The 19,577-nt window shown below is 37.3% G+C and overlaps 1 protein-coding gene across 1 annotated transcript in view; it reads left to right on the top strand.

Moving 5' to 3' along the window:
* The window catches only part of LOC149559504 (centromere protein O), a 182,057-nt gene that overhangs the window by 8,223 nt on the left and 154,257 nt on the right, over window positions 1-19,577 (top strand). Inside the window, exons 2-4 of the mRNA XM_089833413.1 lie at window positions 9,425-9,472; window positions 10,138-10,183; window positions 10,262-10,310. Coding sequence (XP_089689539.1) covers window positions 9,425-9,472; window positions 10,138-10,183; window positions 10,262-10,310 — 143 coding nt within the window. The remainder of the gene's footprint in view (window positions 1-9,424; window positions 9,473-10,137; window positions 10,184-10,261; window positions 10,311-19,577) is intronic.

Raw genomic sequence — 19,577 nt, 5'->3', positions numbered from 1 at the left:
AAATCTTATGAATTAATAACCCAGCAACTATCTACAGAAATTTAAATGAAATGATTAAGAACTTCTATTGAATCTTTCCCTGAATCTCCCAAAGCACTTCTTACTCTGATTAATTCATATCCTTATTACAAAAAGAACGAAACATCTTTCCTTTCTTCCTACAATTCAGATTTAAAAGAAAGACGCATGGAACAACAAGCTAACTAAATGGAACAGAAATTATTGACATAAAACACTCTTTTACTGGCTCTGCAATATCAAGTCTTTTACACCAATAGTTTGCCGACCATCATTACAAAATAGAGATTTCGTCCTCTTTCCTCTGTTGTCGAACTTCCTCCCCGAAAAAAGAAGAAGAGACCATTTACATCTTTTACAACAACTTATATAAAAAAAACATAGCCTATGCCCTTTAGAGGAATGTGAATTGATTCAAATTCAGAATTTGAAATGTTTTTAGAAGATTACTTTCGAAAATACAAATAAGAGAAGCCCAAGAGATGTCTATCTCTTCCTTTGATCTGTAAAAGTAATATAATCATCATGACATCATTAAGATAATATACATTATCTCTTTATGACAAAAATTTGCCACAGTATGGTACCGCTGCAGCCATTTGTATTGTTCTGAATCCTTTCCATAGTCTACCTATGAACCAAGCATGATTATGTGTACCCCTGCAACTTCAAAAGAGTAATACAGGTTGGACTCTAAACTACTTTCTTCATAAGGCACTCGCCATCGTGCATTATAAGAATACAAGGAATGAGTTAACAGTGAAATCTTTTCAATCTTATGATTTCCTTCTATAACCATCCAAGTCCTTTTTCTTGACAAAGGCTCCACCAAATGGCCAAATGAGTCCCATAGATTTTGTTTATAATCTGCATATGAAAGATCACCAGGTAAAAGAAGTACATCGTGCTTGAAATTTTCCATATGCTTTAGAGTTGATCCTGTCCACTCTGTTTGGCCAAGGTCACCAACAACTGCAAAACTAATAGGAAACTATGATGGAGGAGTTTTGAAACTATACTCAGGACCATAACCTCCACATCAGTAGTAATATGTCTTATCAGCGTCTAGTGGTCCAATCACATTATGATGAATGTAGCCCGATTTGTAGAGCATGTAGGAATATTTAGTGATTTCTCCATTTGCCAAAAATATAAGTACCTGGAGATGTTCCATAATCCACTGTTGAAGCCGCGTCTTTAGGTTAACCATGTAATCCTCATATAATTTTTCCCCACCAAAGAAATGTGTACAAATCTGTTTTTGATCAAATGGGCTCCTATTTATCTTTCCAAGGATCCATTCTGACTGTGGAATTAATGGTGGAAAGTGTTGAGCTTGTAGAATTCATGAATGTAGTGAAAGTTGAAGACATTTTGAGAGAAAGGCGACTCTTTTTCATGTGTGATGCTCGTTCAATCGAATTAGACAACTATTTACAAGCCCTTTGTCTACATGATCGCCTGGAACTGGATCATCTTTATTTTCTGTTTCCTACAGAAAAGATGCATCACCGTCTCATAGCTTTGGATGTGATTGCATTGATCGAATATGTAGCTTCAAAAACTTCTTCTAATTTAGGGAGTGATTCAGCATCTATTGGTAGGACACGGGTAAATATGGGCCCAATTGTCGAATCCCCTCTGTTTGCCCCCGGCATTTGCATTTCTTTTAGTAACTTTCCTGGCACTCAATGGCACAATCTGAACAATACATTGTGAGAGCTCCATTACACCAAGGGGGAGTCTCAGCCAGCTATAACATTCACTATTTCGTGCTGCAATTGTCGTCTGTGATCCATGTCGATCGCAAATAACCAATCTAGGTGCAAGAAATCGTTCCTGCAAAAGACAAGACTGAATTAAAGCATCAATGAGAGGGCCTTTGACGACATTTCCAAGCTCTCGACGTGTCTAAAGAATCAACCCACCTCTGGTGAAGATTTTGATTCTGCTCTAACATTACTTTGCAGAAAATGGAAACTTGACTTCTCCCACGGAAAATAGAAACTCGGCTTCTACTGCGGAAAATGGGAACTTGAGGGCATTTTCCGCCAGAGAAAATTCTTAGTGTTCGGGTCATTTATGCACAAGGTTGAAACTTTTATTACACTCTTGTCATCTAGTGATGATTCTGCTTCACCAATCTCGGAAAATGTATTTGGAATATTCCAGACTATATCAAGATAGCTATTCGGTTTTGATAACACTCGTGCATTAACCACCATCCCTACCATCAGAGTAATATCATTCAGTTTTCCTCCTGTAAGACAAGAAGACTTGCAAATTTCATTCTGAGTAGCTTCTTCCATATTGGAAAATCATATCCCTGCATTCTAGCCTCCAAACAATAAGGTGATTCAAACATTCCATCCCTTGCATGTGTGCTTGTGAGATCTGCTAATGCATGTGCTGCCATCAACAATGTGATATTTGCAGTAGATCATGATGTTCAAATTGCCATATGATACCATGAGCTTAATTTCATTTCCACACAAGGTGTTATTCTTTAATGCTATGTTGTGAAAATTCTTCAAAAGATTAATCTTTCATACATCATTTAATCATTATTTGAAAAGAGGCCTTTTACATTATTAGCCTTAGATAACATGATATCATAATGATGCTTTAACCATCTCCAATTTTGTAATTATTTGAAACACATGTTGAACTCTTCTCAATTTGTACAGCTTTAATATATTCAAACAATTTCCACTTGCAAGCTCTATTTTCATAGCCATTGTACACATTAAAACTATAGAAATCTTGTCAACTGGATTGCACTCACTGCCCCATGGAATGAAACCCTGAAATTTCAAATGCCAGACCTATAATTACATCAATCATGTGAGAAAAACTTTCATTAGGTCCTTTGTGTATGCCTAGAGATCATGGCTTCACAATCATTCTTCATCTGAGAAGATCATCAATGAAAACTTGATATCCTTGCCGGGTTAGGAGTTATTACTTACCCAACATGACGACACTTAAACCAACCACCCAACTTATGAATGAGAAGGCAAGAAAGAGGGAAACCCGACAAGGATGGCCTACCTATAAAGGACTTAGACCTAGACACGAAACTGACTTGAGGACTATATGACTCCAATATTGCCAAAAAAAAGGTGACTTAAAGTTAGGCAACATTTTTCAAAGAATGTAACCCCCTTATACAAAAACATGTGCATTAACAGAGAATAAAAACCAAAGGTTTTCTCAATTTTGCACTTTGCAATTCCAATTTGACCTACATGAATTTCTTTTGCTAGAAAGGATGCAAAATCAAAAATAATATCCAGTCCAAAGGAAGAGATCTGCAGCATCATATGCATGAACTTTATTGGCACAAATTCTTGCTCATCTTCACCAAAAACCTTGCACAAAGTCATATATATATCTATAGCCCTAGAATTGTAAAACTATTTCTTAAAGGGCTCTTTGGTTGATGCTTTGACAAAGGTTAAGTTTCCAATTGTGGCCAAGTGTCCTCTCAATGCTCCTTGCTTAATTTGATCCTTGCGGGATAAGTATTCCTTTTCTAATCCCTGAAAATCAATGACCTCATGAAAATCTGTTGTAGGATCCATTCCAAAGACTTCTTGTATTTCCTTTGCAATAATTTTCACCAGGCATTCCCCATCTATTCTCCTTACCATCCTAGGTATATGATCATAATTCCAGGATATAGCAGCGAGGAGGTCTGAATCCATGAAGACTCCGGGAACTACTAACTTGCCTAGGTCAAATTTCTAGATATTTCCGTGGGGGGCAAACAATTTCCTCTTTGAAAACCATTTTAAAAATAATTGTAATCTTGTTGTAGAAGTTATGGCATTCCGAATCCAATTTCCCTTGTCAAACAAGCCATCTGCAACTCGGAGCCTAGGGTTTATGGGAACTAATTTTCTTTATTTGGGCGGACTCATTAGTAGATTCACTTAATTGCTCTAAGAAATCATCATGAATATTTCTACTAGCATATTCAACCTTTCCAGACAAACCCTTCTTTGGAGGCATATTGAAACAACAATGAGGAGAATACTAGAATTCTTTATTTATATGCAGACGGAGATACTTACTTGGCCTTTTTGCTTCTTCTCTGAACGCTGCAATGTGTTGTTGATACAAAAGATTTCACATCTCAACAAGGCAAAATACTAGGTTCTTCAACAAGTCCAGGCTCCAGGAATTCAAAAAATCTATTTGCAAGATAAATTACTCGATTGTCTTTACTACATTCCTTGTATTAGCTTGCACGAGAAGCTTTAAATTCCCATAAATGGGTTGCAGGGAAAAACAGATTGGGATTCCCCTTTTAGTTTGAAAATTGGATGTCGATTTACAAAAATCCGACGATTAAGAAATAAAACACGCTCTAACTCGGCTTCAACCTTCCAACTTGGCAGTCAATCCAATTCAAATTTACCATTTGTACCCTTTTTCACCTCGCTAGCAACTCACATAGTATTCATTTATGTAACTGGACACGTGTCGGGCTCTCGCTATGTCACTATGGATAAAGGTCGAGCAGTTTCCCTTAGCGACATAACGACAACTTTTGATCTCTTACACATCGGACGATCAAGGGTGATACTGTAGAACTCTTTTGAAAGTGGGCCACCATGCTATGTGTCAATCTCTCGGTATGTCGCCAAGAGTAAAGACCCTGCAACTCTCGTTGGCGACAAAGAGACATCCATTGATTAATCTTGCATTTGACAGTAGGAAACACAACAGGTATATTATAACTAAGATGGGCTTGCCAGACATGTGTCTTCATGTCGCTATGTCGCCAAAGGTAAAAAACTTTTAACTTTTTATGGCAACAAAGCGACCTTCGTCGATCTTGAAAAGATCTGCAAACCAACATCTTGTCTCTGTAAAGTATATCCTAGTGGCAAATGAAAATCTGACATTTGGGAACCCTTTGATGACTTGGAACTTGCGTCATTTTCTGCAAGGGTTATCGCCATATTCTACGTGTTGAGCTCTCGCTATGTTGCTATGGGTAAATATCGAGCAATTTTAGATAACGGCATAGTGATAGCCCTAGATTGAATCTGAGATCAATGGTGGAAATAAGTACATTAACTGCAAGGAGAAATGGCCCACATGTCCACGTGTTGAGTTCTCGCTATGTCGCTATGAATAAAGGACAAGCAATTTTCTTTGGCGACAAAGCGAGGCTTGTTCATTTACCATCTGATTTACGGTGAAGAACTATCTTTTGAAACCTTGCACTTCTTGTTGGGTCCCACAGATAGGTGTCACCTTGTCGCTATGTCACCAAGGATAAAAACCTTGCAACTTCTGTTGGCGAGAAAGCGACAACCCTTGATCTTAAGGAAGATCAAGGGTCATCATGACTTAGCTGATTTTCCAGCATAAAACTTAACCCACATAATATTAAAACAAAAGCTTGGGTTAAAATTTTAACGGAGACTTAGGGTAATGTTAGGAAATGCAAACAAATTTAAAAAGTATCTGGGAAAATAAAAAAGGGGTGTTCAAATGATTTTTTTCCCGCACACTTCTTTAAAATGCATACCATGTAAACTTGACTCAAGGGTTTTCTGGGGCAAGATTTAATATTGGAATAACAACATAAAATTAGGGATTTCTCTGGGGTTAACAATAATTCAAGAACACAAAACCCTAATTTTGAAAGGGAACTAGATCTTCACTAGAATAATTTAGATTTTTTTTTAAAATGTGAAAAACCAGGCCAGCACTTGATATTAACCTATGTTACCTGGGGACGCGTTTCCAGCCCTAAGCCTTGAGTTTCGGAAACCGTCTCCGTTTTGGGGACTTGGGGACGGCCAGAAACGTTTCCAAGCTGTCCCCACCCAAGCAAGAAAATTGGAAACCCGTCTCAGAAACTTCAGAAATGGTCAATGCGTTTCCAGATGGTGTTGACCGTCCCCAGGACACTGTAACCGTTTCCCATCCGTTCTGGGGGCTGCTTGAAGTTTCCAATTTTAAAATAAAATTCAACTTTAAAAAAACATTAATAAATGGTGATTTTCTACCCATTCACTGGCCCCACATTAAACTAATAAAATATGTTAATATAATCCATGTTGAAATATATTTTTTTGGAAGCCATTATTACAAACTTAGCATCCAACTATGACTGAAAATTAAAACTTCAACTTTTGTTCAACAAACCAGACCTGAAAAATGATTGTAAATCAGACTTCTATTTGATATTCATATTGCAAACCTGGAAATGATTGCTGCTGGGTTGAGGAATAATCAGATTGTTTTCAGCTCCGATAATGCTTTGATAGCAGCAATAATTGCCCAAAAATAAATTGTTGTAGCTGATTACTACCCAAACAAGATGGCTGCTACCCGTCTAGGAAGATTTGGCACAACAAATTTGGTTTTCCTCCAAAACCCACAAGAAAGTGCTTTAAAGTCTAATCTATGGCAGATTGATTCTCCCATTTGATGTCATCCTACGTTCCAATTCTTAGACGATGATTCAATTTGATGCTATGTTCTATGCTGATTTGATGAATGAAATTGATAATTTTAAACTATGTTGCTATGATGAATGTGACAATGCTATGTAATTCTGAAATTCATGAATATATATATATATAGTCGTCCCCTGCCGTCCCCTATTTCAGCCAAAAAAAAAACTGTTCCGGAAACCCGTTTCCTTGTCCCCCCGTTCCCCCATCCCGGAAACTTGGGGTAACATAGGTATTAACACCCAGCCAACAGTTGCAGGAAAAGTTTGGGACAAGTTCAATGAAATTGATGGATAAGTAGTCATGTTAATCAAATTATTAGTGGCAAATGGCATGCTTATTGAAGTACAATTAGGGATTTTTAAGCTGAAACTTGGAAGCATATATGAGAACTTCATGAGATTTCAGACAAAGGTAGGGCCTTTTGAAAAATATGCTTCTCTTGATCACTATGGATGAGAAAGCATTGTTATAGGAGATCAGGGACATCAAAGATCGGTTGTCAGACATTGAATGGAAGAGGACATGGTAATCATGTTGAAAACCTTATTGCATGCTTATGAGAGTTCATTGAGACACTCAATATCACTGCCATGAATGTTGACCTTAGGTTTGAAGAGCTATGCAATAAACTCTTCTAGTAGGATAGGACAGACAAATGGTCACACAAGAAAGGAAAAGGTCTCAACGAGGATACAACAAAAATTCTAAAAACATCACGTCATTATTGTAGTAAGTGTTGAGATGGTCTATATTTACTAGCTAGCAATCACAGGGTAAAGAATTTTGGCCATGGAACAATTTGAGTCTTATAAGCAAAATTAGCAGCATGTTTAATACGATTATAGTCACAGATTGGTATGCCTAAATTATTATTTTTTAGCTGTATTGAATGAGGCAAGCATTATAGGTTAGAATCAATAAAGTTTTTCAACAAGCTTTGGATAATGTTATTGAATCTTTTGATAAACAGTACAATTTTTCTTTTGTTAAGCGAATTTGTATGCCTGAAGTATTTTCTTCAGCTGTTTTCGACCAAGAGAAACAGTAGAGATCATAATTGGTAGATTTTTTCACGGACCTCTGGACACTGTATGCTTTAACTTTTATAAACTGTTCAGCATGTTTTCTCTTTTCTTTTAGTTATCTGTATCTTTTGTTTACAAGGTAAATGGGAAGATTTATTTTGTTTGTGTTCTACTGAATTCCTTTAGAAGGGGGTGGGGCAGGCGAAAAATGCAGAAATGCCAAAATGAAGTGCTCGGTGATGGAGGTATTCTAAAATTTGTTGAGATGATATTTGAGTAGGAAGTAATACAGGGATGGTCACCAGGGGGCTCTTTCAGCCTAAGTTTTTAGGTCTTGGCCTAGTCATCCATATAGATGCACATACATCATATTAGACATGGTGTGGGAGAGCAACAAACTTTGGAAAATAGATTTGAGACAATTGTAATGACATAAAATGTTTGACATGCTCTTCTTTCTTGAATAAATAAATAGCTGCAATGAGCTTTGAAATAGGTTTACACTGCTACTTCCCTGGAGACCCTCAAATAGATTATTTGGCCCATAGGGAAAGTTTAGTCTTTCAGAAATAGCTTGCTCTAGTCTTCTTTTAAAAGATGAAGGTGATTTTAAGGTTTTCATCAATGCAACCATCCGAGAAATAGGTTGAAAACATCAATGAAATGATCAAAATGTTTTTCTGTCTTGAAGTAGATAGCTGTTGATACATATAATATTTTTACTATGGTCCTAAGCAACAGAATATGCCTGCAGAGTAAATTAGATTTAATGAAGATATGCAAGAAGATTTGGAGGACAGACTTGAAACATTAATAAATTAGGCCTTTTAGATCTCCTGCGGTCAACATTTTTGAGTAGTATATCTGGTTGCAGCTGTGTTTTATCCATTTTCTGCATGTTTAGTTTTACGAGATATTTGCATCAAGTATTAACCGTTTATCTTTGGTGCTGGTTTTAATATGAAACATAAGTTAAAATGTGTTCTATAGGTCCAAAGACAACAATGTAGATGACTGAAAATAGGTCACAGTGGGTGAAGTATTTAACAAGCTTTGGAAGATAGCTTTGAAGTTGAAACATTATTGAACTGTTTCATTTCTCTCTGTTTTCCGAAGCAGTTTGATCTCATTTTTTTAAACCAAGTTAATTTTTCTTCCGAGTTCCTCACCTAGCCCAGAGTATAGCCAACTACAAAAATGGTTATATTTGTTGTACAATTCTCTATTTAATCTTCCCAGTGAGCAAAAGGTGATGCATACAGTCATTTAGTCTGTCATTGTTTGAGGAGGTTGGCTGCACTAAGAATACAGTCAGTTACCATCACTTAATTATTTCTGAATGTCTCACACATAGTGTATCTATATTATGGAATGTGTTCTATAGTATTAGCAAATTTTAAGGCTTCTTTCAAAGGAAAGGAGAAACTTTAAATTTCAGGTCAATTTTTTTTCATACCGAGTTCAAATTTATTGTTTTAGTGAGAACTATTTCTGGACAACTATTATCATGTACTGCATGTTTCAATGAATTCTTTAGTGGAAGAACGTATATAACTTTCAAGCAACTTGACCAAGCAGCTCTTTAGAGGGCCATCTTTCTTGAATCTTTTCCTTTATTCATTTTTTGGTAGTGAAAATATGCACGTCTCTTCACTTTTTGTATTGAATTTGAAAGTGATAGATTTCACACACTCTGATTTTCATTTGAAGTTAATGTACATGTCAGTGTAATTGATTTTCTTGTTTGTTTGTTTCTTAATATTTTTGGAATTTTTATGAACTAATATTCTATTGTTTGAATTTTTATTCATTTATGTATTCCCCCAATGGGCTTAAGTTGCTGCAATCAAACATAATATAATGGAGGACTTATACTATTGCTGCTGTCATTGTTTGCAGCATTTGGAGCAACTTCGCAAGCATGCTCGGGCATTGACTGGGGAAGTTGTATGTATCATTTGATCAAATACATTTATCTGCCTGAGCATATCTTTATCAAATACCTTATGTAAAGTGTATAATAGTGAATAGAGGACTTGGATGAGAAATGTGTGCATGGTGCCGAGTTTCATAATGGAAAACGTCAGAAATTCTCTTTTGTGTAATCTCTATCTGTCGCTGTCTTTGAGATATAATTAGATGTTGGGACTGCTATTCAATAAATTTGTGGAAACCAATGTAAATATTCTTCAAACATTATTACTAATGACTTCATTTTTACGAGTTGAAACAAACAGATTCTTGACTCAAAGTGAGTAGATTTCCGCAATTCATGAGTTAATCAATTTGTTGCTTCTGGATTCAATTGTGTGAGTGTTTTAGCATTGATTGGTTTTTTGACTATAATCCTATACATTTTCTATTCTCCTGGTCATATCAAATTATTAAAAGGTATCTAGACAAAGTCAGATGTTACTTATTATTATTCAATATTTAATGTGTTAACTCTTGAATTTTTATTACAAGTTGTTGCAATTTTAAATTTCTGCCTTTTTGTGCATGAGATTATCTGTTATTTGACATATTATTAATGGCGATAAAGAACCACACATGAAAATAGGTGTTTGGATTGAGTAGTTGGACACTTAAAAAGCTTCTTTTGATGCTGACAGAATTTTGAGCAAGAGGATCTTGGATTGGACACCACACGTATTAGATGTAAGTTTTTCTGGGGCTGAAATATGGATTCTTTTTATGTTGTCTTTCAGTGATAATTCATTGCAGTTTTGACTGCAGTGGCTGGTCTTCTTAGAAGAAAGGAGCAGCTTAGAGAGAATCTAACAAGGTATATCTTATTCAGTGTATTGCTTGTTTATTGAGAGTATGGAATGAAGGTTAGGTTTTGTGCATGACACTGGATGTTTTTATGATAAAATACTATTCGTTTAATTTGATCAAATATTATTGTGCGTTAGAATGTTACTTAGTGTATGAAAAACTCTGTAAATCTCGGAACTACTTATTTGAGTAGAGCATTATTCAAGTACGATTGGTAATTTTATTCTATTCCAGCATTCTTCTTCTTTTAAATATCATGGATATTGTTTAAGATGATATCTATTTGTCATAAGCAGAAAGACATGCAACTGCACTGTTTCCACAATTGTTAAAATTAATCAGTAGTGAAATGCATGAGTTTGTTTCTCTGACCATAATTTTGGCTATTGACTTTTATGTCGTTTTTTCTTGATATGTACATGGAGGAATTGGACCCTCTCCATTATATGTTGATAATAACAAGTATTACAGAAAGGGCTGCTTTTATCAGACTAAAGCTTGCTAAGTATTATTTACTGAGATTCCCTTCTACTATTAATGGGTTCTCCACACAAAGCAGTTTCTATTAAACTAAAATGTGATTAACTATGAACCATACCCAATGTTATCAGCTTGAAATCTTGAAGAAAACTTAAACAAACTACTAACCATCAAAAAAAAAATCGCGCATCAAAAGGAACCTGTCCAATTTGACTCACTGGCATAGAAGGTTCTCTTGAACTTCTGGCACAAATATTCTCTATCAACAATTCTGCTCTCTTCAACAACATTTTAATTGCTTTTTTGGCTTGTCAGCTATGAAACTACCCATATGCAGGGGAGTTAGACTTAACAGAATCTTTCAGCTGAGCTAGGGCAATTCCAGGAGATTAATATTCACCACCTTTTACATGAAAGCTTTGCATTCTTCTACATGCTTTAGCAGTACTTGAAATCTGACCTCTAATTCTTTAACAGCCTCATAGAATCCAGCCCTCACAATTCCTAGCCAGCCACTGGCAATGGCTTTCCACAAAAAACCTGAGTCACCTCAAGGGGCTTCTCAAGCTAACCTCTTGAATTTCAGTTCACATAATGAATAGCCAATGTTTTCATCAGTCCCTGTTTTGATGAAATCCAGGAGGTTTGAGACAAGCATAGAAGAGATATCAGAATTAATCCCACTCCTTGTTTTTGCCTTGACATGATCAGATCCAATTGCCTCCTTTATCACCATCTTTACTGGTCTAGACTGCAACACAAAAAATCTTAACCAAACGCAAGTCAAATATTTGTCCCCTAGATGACATATCCCGCTTGCCTGCAGAAGGATGAAATTTTGGCTGCATTGACAATGGTTGAGAATACAAGAGTCAAAGATGGTGGCATCAAAGAAAAAGCCCCTTTTAAAAGTAGAGCAAAGTTCATCTTAGCTATCCACCTTCATGTATGCAAAGACTGGAGAGATAGAGGAAGGAATGGTGTCCTACTGATTATGCCATGATAATCAAAGCAAGGAATCATAATTAGAGTAGCTGGACAAGATTGAACAAAAATGGTTGTCAAGTGTGTAAAGGCACTAGGTACCTACTAGATACAACAATAACAATATGCCGCAGAGTCGCATCTAGTCTGATGCGAAGGGCCACCCAATGATACAATGCAGGAGCAATGAATGGGGGCACTTCTCCTGAGAATGCCAAAACCAACAAAGTGGTGGATGCATGTTGTGCCAGTGGTGTGGACCAAGGAACCACGGAGATGCTGACTGTCCGGAGGGGAAAGCAGTAAACATGTTGGAATTAACAAAACCAGACCAGGAAATAATGTCCATTACTAGAGTACAAGCAAAGAAGGATTCATACCCGGATCCCCAGACCGGAAAGGAATGATTGAAGGAGCCACAGATGACAGTAGAAGAGGAGCAAAGACAAAACCAGGAGACAACAAATACCCCTGTACACTCAGCATCGGAGGCTAACATAATTAAACAAATGTTGCAGGCCACTCGACTTGCTAGAAACATTATCCCAACTATGTGTAGCAATTTCTAGCATGAAAGGAAACAACACCAGCCGAGGAGAAGACAAATTCATGGAAGAAGGGGTCAGAAGAAGAAATACTCCACGAAGGGAACCACCAACCCCAGATCCAATGTTGTTCACAATTGGGATGGGAAGGACCCCTGTCATAGTGGAAATGGAGATTATGGGCCATAAACTCACTAATACTATTGTTGATGGAGGTTTGGGAGTCAACGTACTCCCCGAAGAGACATGGAAAGCTCTGGGCAAACCAACACTGTGGCTGCCTACCTTCCATGGCATAAAACCAGTTGGCACGCTCATGGCTCAGAAAGTGACGATGGGAACACAATTGTTCTTCCTAGATTTCGTTGTCATCACTCTAGAGAAGAAGGGGTGCGGTGCTTTACTTGGCAAAGAATGGTTGGTCACAGAAAGAGCCAACCATAACTGGAAAAAAAACTCCTTATCCATTGAAAGTGAAGGGAAAAGAATCAAAAGATAGACCATCAATTTACTGCATGATCAATTCAACTGTGTTTGCATTTGTCACCTTTTTGGGCATCAAAAGATAGAGTTGGGTTATAAATTTGTTAACCAACATGCACACACTTCATATTTCACACACACACACACACACACACACACACACACACACACACACATATTGAATGTCACATTCTTTTGAATAGACACTATCGATGAGACACCTTCTTCCTTAATCTTTACTAACAAATCTGATTAATATCACACCTCTTTATCAACAAAATACTGTTTGCTTTTACCATCAAGTATAAACCACATCTCTTAATTAAGCAAATCACTGTCATGTATCTGAAGTCAGCAATAATGAATAATTGCTGTTTATACCAATAATAATTGTTTCTCTAAATGTAGTTGCCCATTTAATGTTTGTCCGTACTTTGCCAATAACCACAATCAATCACAAACCAAGAAAATGATGGAATATTGTCATCGATGTCAAAGTCAAAGACACAACCAGGAAATGCATGTACAGTTGAATATATATTATTAATATAATATTTATTTCATTATCAACATAACTATATATGATATATATATTTAGTATACAAAGCTGAAGATAAGAAATCAAGACTACATATTTGCATGATAAAGAAAAAGCTTGAAAATTTCGATGTAAGCTACAAATCATAAACATCGACTTTTGGAATTCATATTGAGCAGTCACTAAAGTCATAATGAAGGATCGACTAGTATTGAAGTTAAAGTCAACAACCGGCCACTTTGATTCTATGCTGAGGAAGCCTGATAAAAACATGATGCAAAGTTTTGATGAATACAAAAGCTGCGATTATCTGTGTTGAGGAAATCTGTGGATGCAGTTTAAAAGAAACAAATTTAAATAAAGAATCGTAAATATTTAATAATGAGTCAGCATACCAACATAGTAAATAATAAGGTGACTTGGATCTGAAACAGGGGCAATAAATGGTCATCGCGTGAAGTTTTGCATGAAGCGATAAAATAAAAAGCAAAACAGCATTAGAGTATTTGACGAGTTAAGGAGATGTAAGTTATGCAAATAATACTTGAAGGTGCACTACATATCAAACAATGGAATAAGGGAAATAATACTTTGAGCAACATCATAATATGAACGTTGAGTATGTGCTGCAATTGCGAGTATGATGGGCAGCGATTGCTATTGTGATGGACAACTTTTGTAAAGACAGAGAAACTAAAAATGATCAGTGGTAGCCAATGACAGCCAATAACGTCATAAACAAAACAAAATATATGAGCCGTCAAAGATTTACGAAGGTATGTGAGTATGACAGCGATAACAAGAAAAAATGACAACGACGAAATAAAATATAGATTATGTGTTTTGTTAATTAAATCTTACAAAAGATGTGATAGTAACAATACATGGATTGAACAGAGTGGAACTTATGTTCAAGCACTGTCTATGCCATTAGCATTCATCAATCAAACAAAAGAAATATTAATCAGCCTTCAAAAGCCCGCTAAAGTATGAAGAAAGATACAAATGGCAGTGTTAAAAATATTTGACAAACCAAAATTATCTTATTCAAATTATTGTGATAACCTAAATTTATGTTTAAAAGGAAAGGCGTGATTAAAAGAAACTAATCAAAATGAAAAGGTGTGAAATTTGTAAGAGGCGCTTCCCTTTGTCAAAAGACACACCATTTACTTGGAAGGAATATATATAAAAGGAGATTTTATTATTTGCAAAATATGTATGTCAATAGAGTATGAAGAAGTAAGAGTAAAAAGGAATAAAAGGAATATGCATATATAAAATCAGATTTTCAATCTGATTGATATTAGGTGTATATATATACACCAGAGTTAAGGGAGGAGTGTGAAATTGTAAAAGAAGAGGAATATATATATATTTTGTAGAGATAGAGACCGACATCAGATTAAGGAGATGTAATAACCCTCCTCAAATCTTCCCTCAAAAAAAACTGATGAAAGCTCAAGGAATTTCATCAAACAATTCACATGGAAGGGACGTATGACTGATATAGTATTTCAGCTAGCTTCAAATGACTTTTTCTTCAATTTGCATCAATGAGAATCTTGTGCTAGAAGACTACAATGGACTACACATTGACCTAACATGAGTGTGCTACTAATTTTGACAATATTCAGTGCATATATATGATCTAAGCATGCGAAATGAACACCTACAGCCAACTGACATTTTTACAAATAGTTGGTATGCAAACTAACTAGCTGATAAATAATGATATTAAATTGCTTAAATGACACCAACAACTATTATCTTCTTGATTGCAATGAAAATTACAATGCTCATGAAATATGGCCAACACTTTGGCATTTACATGGATTACAAAATGATAATGCTGGTATAATGCACACTTACAGCTGAAAGCTTATAACACCCTAAAAAGCAATACTAACAAAAGAACCTGGTTGTAGATGGCCGTAATAATTTCCTTCAATGCTGCCCCTTCTGCTTTGCTTTTTTCGAACTGCTTTTTTCGATTCTGCTTTTTCGGACTGCTTTTTCGTATCCGCTTTTTCAGCCTGCTTTTTCGGTTTCGCTTTATCAGACTACTTTTTCGTATTTGCTTTTTCGGATTGCTACTATTTTGAATCTCAAGACCATATCTTTCAATGGCGTCAAGATTTCCAGCTTGAAGGGATTTCGTCCTTCAAACTATAGAGACATAATTTTCAGAAAATTCTCCAATTTCTTTGATATTTCCAAGCATGAATAAATGAGAGCTATTCTCTTTCTTTTAATCCCTTCCTCACTTGCTCCATGCTTTCGTCTTGCCAATGTGAGATAATACATGACTTTTAATATTACTTCTTTTTTTCTTTTTACAAAGTCCATGTATGTACTCAAAAGGGGGACTCTTGATTTTTATAAAGTGACTTTATGAAACATTATAATACTTAATTTAAATAGTCACTTTACCGTTGTAACTTCAAACATTAAAATAATATACCAAATAAACTCGAAATCCCACATATAATAGCTCATCAGAAAGAGCCCAACAAAACACATCTCATCCTAATATTGAAAATTGAAGGCACTGCATCCCCCTATTGGCTTACTAAAAATAGTAAGTCTTTCTGAAAACCCAACAAACGAACTCCGTTTGGCTTGTAATTAAATTTGACTAGGCCAAATAACCTCAGGATCCCTTTTGAAGTCCTGGTTAGCCCTTGGGACCATACAAGAAAGGGCTAACGACAACATACCTCCAAACTGGCTAAGTGGGGGACATTACAGTCCGCCCCTCTTGAAATTGCTTGTCCCCAAGCAATATCAACTCAGGATGCTGAATAATCTCCTCTGCCTCCCATGTCGCATCCTCAACTGGTAGGTTCCTCCACTTTACTAGGTGCTCCCTGATAGTCCACCTGCGAAGCACCCTCTCCTTGGAGTCAAGTATAGCCTCGAGAATCAAGATAAGCTTTCCCTCATCATCGAGAGGTGGCAATACTACTGAAGGCACCACATTATGCCCCAATGCCTTCTTAAGGCGTGACACATGGAACACTTTATGCACTTAACTGTCTTCAGGCAGCTCCATCTCATAAGCTACCTCACCCACTCTCCTGATTACTTTGAATGGTTCATAGTAGCGTGGTTTCAATTTCTCTGCTCCACTCCTCTTGAGAGAGGACTGTTTATACGGCTGTAACAAGAGGTACACCATGTCTCCTACCTCGAAAGATCTCTCAACCCTATGCTGATCAGCATATTGCTTCTGCTGATTTTGTGCCCTTTGCAAATTTTCCTTCAAGGATCGCATAATGTCCTGACACTCCTGCAATATATCCTTGGCCTTAGGCACCCTACTGTCCCCAAATAACAAATCCAGAAAATTAGGAGCATCATACCCGTACAGTGCCATGAAAGGGGACATTTGAATAGACATATGGAAAGAGGTGTTATAGTAGTACTCCCCTAGATGCAGCCACTTCACCCAAGCCTTCTGCTCTCCTGCAATGTAGTTTCGAAGGTACCCCTCAACCCATTTATTCACTATCTCTGTCTACCCATCAGTTTGGGGGTGGTAACTGGTACTTGGAGTTAGCTCTGTTCCACACAACCTGAACAACTCCTGCCAAAAGTGGCTCATAAACCTACTATCCTGTTGTTGACTATGTTCTGTGCATCCCATGTAATCTAAATACCTCTCAAAAGAATAGCTCTGCTGTCTGTACTGCTGAATATGTGGACGAAATTGCAAAGAAATGTGCAAATTTCGTCAATCTGTCTACCACAACAAAAATACAATCCCAACCATATACCTTGGGGAGGCCTGTAATGAAATCCATGGAAATGCTATCCCACTTCTTCTCTGATATGGGTAGGGGCTGTAGTAAACCACCTGGAAGGGAATGTTCCTGTTTGTTCTGCTGACATACTGGGCACTCCCTAACAAACTGAAGCACCTTTGTTTTGAGTCCTTTCCAAGTGAAGCGCTCTCTCACCTGCCGATATGTCTTAAAGAATTCGGGATGTCCTGCCAATGGTGAATCATGAAATGCCCTCAAAATCTACTGCTTCATAACAGACCCGGGTACTAAATAAATCCTTTCCTTGTAGATGATCAAATCATTTATAATAGTATATCGACTATCCTGAATAGTTCCTTCAATAACACTAGATGCCCAACTATCCTTGGCATACTCTGCCAAGATCAACTCTCTCCAATCGTTCATGACTATCCCAACAGCAAGCAAATGAGGCCTTCTGGATAAAGCATCTACGACGAAATTTTTCTTCCCTTTGACATAGACTATGTCAAAATCATAAGCTTGTAACTTACTCACCCAATTCTGTTGCCTGTCATTGAGATCCTTCTGTCCAAAGAAATGTTTCAAGCTGTTATGATCTGTTTTAACTGTAAATCGGCTCCCTGCTAAGTATTGCTTGAACTTAGCTAGCGCGTGCATGATTGCTAGCATTTCTTTGTCATAGATGCTGTAAGTTCTCTCAACACCTCGTAATTTCCTGCTCTCATATGTGATGGGATGTTTGTCCTGCATGAGGACAGCTCCTACGCCCTCTCCTGAGGTATCACACTGCAGCTCAAAAGGCCTGGTGAAATCTGGAATGGCTAAAATAGGGCATGTACTCATCAGCTCCTTGAACCTGTCAAAACAATCCTGAGCCTTCTCTGACCACTTGAAACTGTCTCTCTGTGTCAAATCTGTAAGTGGTGCTGCTATCTGTGAAAATCCCTTCACAAATCTGCGGTAGAACCCGCAAAGCCCTAGAAATCCCTTGAGTTGTGAAGTGTTCCTCGACGGTGGCCAATCTAGAATGGCCCTGATCTTGTCTGGGTCAACCCGAACACTTCTTGCACTAATAATATGCCCTAGATAGAGCAACTTTGTCATCCCGAACTCGCATTTACTCATCTTGGCATATAATGACTCCCTCTCTAGAATGTTGAGCACTGCATCAATATGATTCAAATGTTCCTCCCAAGTACGGCTGTATATCAGTATATCATCAAAAAAGATCAACACAAACTTCCTCAACTGATCTCTGAATACTCTATTCATACAGGACTGGAAAGTGGCGGGGGCATTAGTCAACCCAAAGGGCATGACTAAGAACTCAAAATGTCCATAGTGGCATCTAAAAGCTGTCTTCTCCACATCCACCTCTCTAACCCATATTTGGTGGTAGCCGGATCTCAAATCAATCTTAGAGAAGTAGCAGGCACCGTGCAATTCATCAATAAGCTCATCGATGCACGGAATAGGGTATCGGTTCTTGATTGTCTTCTTGTTTAGTTCCCTATAATCAATGCACATCCTCATTGTACCATCCTTCTTCTTCACCAATACTACTGAAGAAGCGAAAGGACTCTTGCTTGGTCGTATGTGCCCCATGTCAATCAACTCCTTGATTGCCTTTTCTATTTCATCTTTATATCTCTTTGGATGGCGGTAGGGTGTGATGATGACTGGGGCTTAGCCCCTTCCTCTAACTCAATAACATGCTTGATTCCCCTATTCGGGGGTCTCCCTGGAGGTATCTCACCAAACACCTTAGTATGTTTGGTTATTATTTTTTGTACATTAGGTGGATACTCCTGTTTATGTTGCTCTGTCACCTCAGGCATTACTCTGAATTCTGTTGTCCACTGCACCTGGTCGTGTCTGAAGAAACTCTGCATCCGCTTGAGTGACACCACTTGTAGTCTCCCATCTGACAAACCTCTGAGTACTATCTTTTTACCATTTGTCTCAAACCTCATTTCCATTTTCTGGAGGTTAAATGTAAACTCTTCCAGAGATTTCATCCAATTCATCCCAAGCACCATATCCTGATCACCAATGTTGACAACAAAGAAATCTCCCACCATGTCATAATCTCCCAAATGAAGCTGCAAGTTGGAGATTTTCTTGGTACAATCGATTTTGAAGCCACCGGCAACCATCACCTTAAATCCCCTATGCTCTTCTGTATGTAGCCCTCTGTGTGTCACAAACTTTTCATCAATGAAGTTATGTGTTGCCCCTGTATCAATGAGTGCCACAAATCTTTGCCCATCCAAAGTTCCCCTAACTCTGAAAGTGACGGCCTCTTGTATACTGGACAACTGAGCTATCGTGCTATCACTGTGTGCTTCCTCATGTGAAGAATTATCATCTCCATCTGATTCTGATGACTGCTCTAAATCTCCATCCACTGACTCTTCGGCTGAAAAGTACTCCATTTGTTGTGCTTTTGCTTTCAATGGACACTTATGTGACAA

This window comes from Cupressus sempervirens, chromosome 5 (genome assembly GCF_028749045.1).
Source record: "Cupressus sempervirens isolate cs-2001-9-10 chromosome 5, ASM2874904v1, whole genome shotgun sequence".
Lineage (NCBI taxonomy): Eukaryota > Viridiplantae > Streptophyta > Pinopsida > Cupressales > Cupressaceae > Cupressus > Cupressus sempervirens.
This window is presented reverse-complemented; position numbering and strand designations above follow the sequence as displayed.